This window comes from Hyperolius riggenbachi, chromosome 6 (genome assembly GCF_040937935.1).
Source record: "Hyperolius riggenbachi isolate aHypRig1 chromosome 6, aHypRig1.pri, whole genome shotgun sequence".
NCBI lineage: Eukaryota > Metazoa > Chordata > Amphibia > Anura > Hyperoliidae > Hyperolius > Hyperolius riggenbachi.
Genome location: NC_090651.1, coordinates 21,520,182 through 21,526,181, shown reverse-complemented (window position 1 = coordinate 21,526,181; position 6,000 = coordinate 21,520,182). Strand labels below are relative to the sequence as shown.

The 6,000-nt window shown below is 44.1% G+C and overlaps 1 protein-coding gene across 1 annotated transcript in view; it reads right to left on the bottom strand.

The window, feature by feature from the left end:
- Nucleotides 1-851: 851 nt before the first annotated feature.
- The window catches only part of ZYG11B (zyg-11 family member B, cell cycle regulator), a 52,787-nt gene continuing 47,638 nt past the window's right edge, over nucleotides 852-6,000 (bottom strand). The window contains exon 14 of the mRNA XM_068238981.1: nucleotides 852-1,540. Within this exon, the coding sequence (XP_068095082.1) occupies nucleotides 1,383-1,540 (158 nt within the window). The 3' untranslated portion in view covers nucleotides 852-1,382. The remainder of the gene's footprint in view (nucleotides 1,541-6,000) is intronic.

Here is a 6,000-nt window from a genome sequence, read left to right as displayed (position 1 = left end):
AGTGGTGCAGGAGTGTGCGTTATGGTAATTGAAATCTATGCCCTGGCAGGAACAACAGGTCCCAAACACACCGTAGATTTCAGTTACCATGGTCCGGAAGCGGTTAAAGGCTGAAGAGACCATTTAAAGGATACCCAAACTGACATGTGACATGATGAGATAGACGTGTATGTACAGTGCCAGGCACACAAATAACTATGCTGGTTCCTTTTTTTCTTTCTCTGCCTGAAAGATTTAAATATCAGGTATGTAAGTGGCTGACTCAGTCCTGACTCAGACAGGAAGTGACTACAGTGTTACCCTCACCGATAAGAAATTCCAACTATAAAACACTTTCCTAGCAGAAAATGGCTTTTGAGAGCAGGAAAGAGATAAAAAGGGGATTTCTTATCAGTGAGGGTCACACTGTAGTCACTTCCTGTCTGAGTCAGGACTGAGTCAGCCACTTACATACCTGATATTTAACTCTTTCAGGCAGAGAAAGAAAAAAAGGAACACAGCATAGTTATTTGTGTGCTAGGCACTGTACATACACATGTATATCTCATTATGTCAATATGTCAGTTCAGGTATACTTTAAAAATAAATAAAACACAAATTGGGAAAAAATAACTATGCGTTTTGTAGAAGATGAATCTGTGCCAGCGTCCATATACATTAGACATATTCCCATGCGATATTAGTGTCACAGCCAACTCGCTACTAAACTTCCTAATCATCACACGTTGGCTTGCACCACTCACGGCTGGACGCAGATCCCTGACGACCAATCACTGAAGGCCAATTTCCAGTGCTGGCTGCCAGGACTCCACCCTGTAATTGCAATGGTTTTAATATATATACTTCACCAATAGTTATAAAACACCACTATATTTTCTTATATCTCTCATGTAACACATTTACATTATTTAGGCTCCTACAATGGGTTCGACCTCTAGTGGAGCATTTTATGTTCTTCCTGGCCAATCGCAACTAATAATTTTGCCGATAAAGTGTCCATATTCAGTCTTAATTGGATACAGAAGAAGGCGGGAGTGAGTGCATTTCCGGTGTGCACTTCCGGGTTCCATCATGTGTGCTCCAATCAGAGGTCCGTGAACAGCGCTGACTGCATCACATGAGGACGACGTGGAGATTTAGCGGCTTAACAATAATAAGGATGTCTTTTTGAAATGGCGACATGCTTAAATCATCATCCGACCTAATCAAGGACAAGAGCGTTAACACTGATGCCCTCCTTATAAAATATCCCTATCGTCCAATCAGAAAGTGTCATCTGCCCAAGGCATGCTCCCTGTACATACAGCACATGGCTCTTCTCTCCGTATACCCCGTGCAGATACGGAGAGGAAGATTCCGATTGTCATTCGCTGAGATGGTGATCACAAACCATTGCCGTGCCGCGTAAGGTGCCTATCGAGGTTATCCAGGATGGCGATGGTGATGCGCAGGACGTCCGGGTTGGCGTCTGAGTGGTCTCTGATGCTGTGCAGCTTCGCCAGACCTCCCTCTTCAATCAACATGTTACAATAACGCACGGCTGTGGAGGGAGAGGGAATAATGTCACTGAGTGAGAGCTCATGCCTATCCATACACAGGTGCAGCATAACAATAGAACAAAATGGCGTCAACTCATTAAAGGGAACCCGAGCCGATGGTCAGGTTCAAAAAGAGGTGTTTACCTAAACAGAGGGAAGCCTCAGGATCCTATTGAGGCTTCCTTCCATGTTCTGATGTCCCCCCTTAGTCAATGTGCCCCCCTCCCCTCCACATCAGGGCCACGCTCCTCTCCTATTACGAACACAGCTGTGCGCCTCCCCAGCCCGCTTTGCACAAATACACCGCATCCGTTCTGTGTTCGCAGCATCGCTACGTCAGCCCGTACGCATCGTCGCTCGCCTGTCGTGCTGCCGCCGCTCGGTCCCTTCAGCAGCCCGGGGGCCAGCAGAAGCATGTCTCTTTACAGGCTGCAACAGGCCAAGTCTCCCTAGCAACAGGGAGAATTGTCATTGGTCCAACATGAACCAATGAGAATTCTCCCTGTTGCTGAGGATTCCCATTGGTCTGCTGCAGCTCAATGGAGAATCCACGACCACCAGGCTGGTCAGAATGGACCGAGCAGTGGCAATGGGAGGGGCGTCATGGCAGCATGTTGGCTGTGACTAGCCTAGTGAGAGCGAACAGTCTCTGTTCTCATAAGCTTGCATTGGACACGTTTTCCCGTCCAGTCCGGGAAAAAGTGTCAAATCCAGACTCTCCGTTATGTTTTCTTTCCATGCAACATGAATCCATGTGCGATCCGTGTTTCTACACGAGTGGAAGCGGGTCCTATTATTAACATAGGATCCGCTTCCTGCATAGCTTTAAAAACGTATCCCATGGATACGTTTTTAAAACAAGTGTGAACCGGCTCTAAATCAGCTGATGAGAAGATTCTCACCTCAGACATATCAGTGTACAGTTTTGACCAGCTAATTTAAAGAGACTCCGTAACAAAAATTGCATCCTGTTTTTTATCATCCTACAAGTTCCAAAAGCTATTCTAATGTGTTCTGGCTTGCTGCAGCACGTTCTACTATAACAGTCTCTGTAATAAATCAATGTATCTTTCCCCTGTCAGACTTGTCAGCCTGTGTCTGGAAGGCTGCCAAGTTCTTCAGTGTTGTGGTTCTGCTATGAACTCCCCCATCCAGGCCCCTCTCTGCACACTGCCTGTAGATATTTAGATTAGTGCAGCTTCTCTCTGTTCTATTATCTTTTACAAGCTGGATAAATCCTCCTCTGAGCTGGCTGGGCTTTCACATACTGAAGAATTACATACAGGCAGAGCTGTCTGCACTCTGCAGGAAGAAACAGCCTGACACTTCAGTGGAAGATAGCTGCATGGGGAAAGAAACACACAAATGATCTCTTGAGATTCAAAAGGAAGGGTGTATACAGCCTGCTTGTGTATGGATGTATTTTCTATGTGTGGACATACTGTACATCAATCTACTTCCTGTTTTGGTGGCCATTTTGTTTGTTTATAAACAAACTTTTTAAAACTGTTTTTAACCACTTTTAATGCGGCGAGGAGAGGCGAAATTGTGACAGAGGGTAATAGGAGATGTCCCCTAACGCACTGGTATGTTTACTTTTGTGCGATTTTAACAATACAGATTATCTTTAAAGGGGCACTATGGCGAAAAAGTTTAAAATTTAAAATATGTGCAAACATAGACAAATAAAAAGTACTTTTTCTCCAGAGTAAAATGAGCCATAAATTACTTTTCTTCTATGTTGCTGCCACTTACAGTAGGTAGTAGAAATCTGACAGAAGCGACAGGTTTTGGACTAGTCCATCTCTTCATAGGGGATTCTCAACAAGGCTTTTATTCTTTATGATGATATTCCCTAAAAATATTTAACAATGATGCTGGCCAGCTTCCCCTGCCCGCTCCACAGTTTTTTGGCAGTTGGACAGAGCAACTGCTATTCACTAAGTGCGTTTGAAAATAAATAAATCCCAGAGAATCCCCTATGAAGAGATGGACTAGTCCAAAACCTGTCGCTTCTGTCAGATTTCTAATACCTACTGTAAGTGACAGCAACATAGGAGAAAAGTAATTTATGGCTCATTTTACTCTTATTTGTATATGCAGTAGGGTATTGTACCGTGTTAGCCATCAGTAAAAGCAAGAAGTTTTAAATCAAACTACAGAGATTCCTAATTAACAACAAAAAGAAAAAACTTCAGAGACTTAGAATTAAGAGTGGACGCCTGGATGCACAAGCAGCAGAAAAAGAGCAACCCACAGGTGTAATGAATCTTTCCTCTTATCAGGCTACTGAAGCTGAAATGGCAGTACTCTCCAAAGGCCTGTCATTCTGCCCTGCGAGACCCATAGACAGGATTGCACTCTGTGGAGATATGGAGGAATTTTTCAGAAAGCTGCGACTCAAGGAACACTACCATGATAAGGAAGCCTGTGATACAATGGATAATGGACCAAAACGCACCAGATCTAAAAAGAAAAAAAAGAAAAAAAGATGGACCCCCAAAGAAGGAAAAAACCCGGCCCTGGATAAATACATCAACAAATTCAGACGCAGAATCTCTGACAGGATCCTGAGTAAAAGAAAGACACTGGCCCAGAACGTAACACCACAGGAGCGACAGGCCATCAGATCCCTTCAGGAGAATAAGGACATTATTATTAAACCAGCGGATAAAGGTGGTGCCATAGTCATAATGAACACCAGTGACTACATCCAGGAGGCACAAAGACAATTATCAAATACCGCTCACTATGCCAAATTACAGGGGGACCCCACAAAAGGCTACAGGATGGCACTTAATAGGATGGTTAACAGATTGCCTGCAAACATCAGACTACATGTAAGGACCCTTATCCCTGAAGAGCCTAGAACAGCCTGCTTTTACATGCTTCCCAAGATCCACAAAGAGGGAAACCCAGGCAGGCCCATAATCTCAGGGAGCGGAACTTTTACAGAGAACATCTCAGGGTGGCTGGAAAACATCTTGAAACCTCTTGTCTGTAAAAGACCCAGCTACTTACAGGATACCACCCACCTCCTGAACAAACTGTCAGCCATCGGCCCAGTACCTGAGGGAACCATACTGGCCACGATGGACGTGGAGTCCCTGTACACGAACATTCCCCATGATGATGGTATTGCGGCCTGCCGTAAATATCTTCAGGGTCAGGGCATACCTGTAAAGCCTATTACTGGACTGATCAAATTCATTCTCACTCATAATTATTTCACTTTTGGACAGGACCTCTGTTTACAGCAGATGGGCGTGGCAATGGGTTCGCGATTCGCTCCACAGTATGCAAATCTATTCATGGCCAAAATCGAAGAGGAATACCTCAATGCATGTGGCATAAAACCCTTGGCCTACTTCCGCTTCATTGATGATATTTTAATCATCTGGTCCGCAAGTGAGGATGATCTTCTCCAGTTCCACAGGAACTTCAATGCCTTCCATCCTACAATCAAATTGAAACTTACCTACTCTCACACAGAGATCAACTTTCTGGACACCACCATATACATCAGGGGTAACAACATACAAACCTCTGTGTATCACAAACCTACAGACCGTCCCACATACCTAAGATATGACAGTTTTCATCCTAAGCACATTAAAGAGAACCAGAGATGAAGCACCCTCTTGTATTTTACCTTATAAATCAGTGGGAACATGACAGTAAACACCTAATCTGCCCTTTGTTTCATTGTTCTCTGTGTAATCTGACTGTTTACACCTCTGATAAGAATCCCCGACTGAGAAGTCAGGCTGCTCCGTCTAGCTTTGCTACAGAAAGATTATAGCTAAGTCTGTCTTCTGTGGTGTTATTTCAAGCCCAAGCCTGCCCCCTTGTGGCTTTGCTATAATGACTCAGCAATAATCATTCCCAGCAAAGCCAGATTTAATTGCTCAGTCTGGGATTCTTGTGACTGCTGATAACAGACACTTTTAGCAGTGAGGGTGAAACAGAGAGCATGGTAAGTGTTTTCTCTAATGTTCTTACTGATATACATGGTAAAATACACAAGGGTGCTTCGTCTCTGGTTCCCTTTAAGAACTCTATAATTTACAGCCAAGCTATAAGGTACAACCGGATTTGTTCTGACAGCATGGACAGAGACAAGCACCTGGATCACCTTAAGAACACTTTCATTAAACAAGGTTACAGTCCTCCTATGGCTGAGACCCAAATCAGGAAAGCCTGCAACATCCCCAGGACTGAACTCCTGAAATATAAGCAAAACCAGAAAGAGGAACGTGTCCCTTTGGTTGTCACCTACAACCCACACCTGGAAATCTTAAGGAGGATTGCTAAGGAACTTCATCCCATTTTACACAAGGATCAGAGACTGAGAACGATATTCCCTAAACCTCCACTCTTGTCATATCGGCAACCACACAATCTAAAACAGATGATTGTCAGGAGCTCTTTGAATAGGCCTCAACAAAACGGAACATCACCC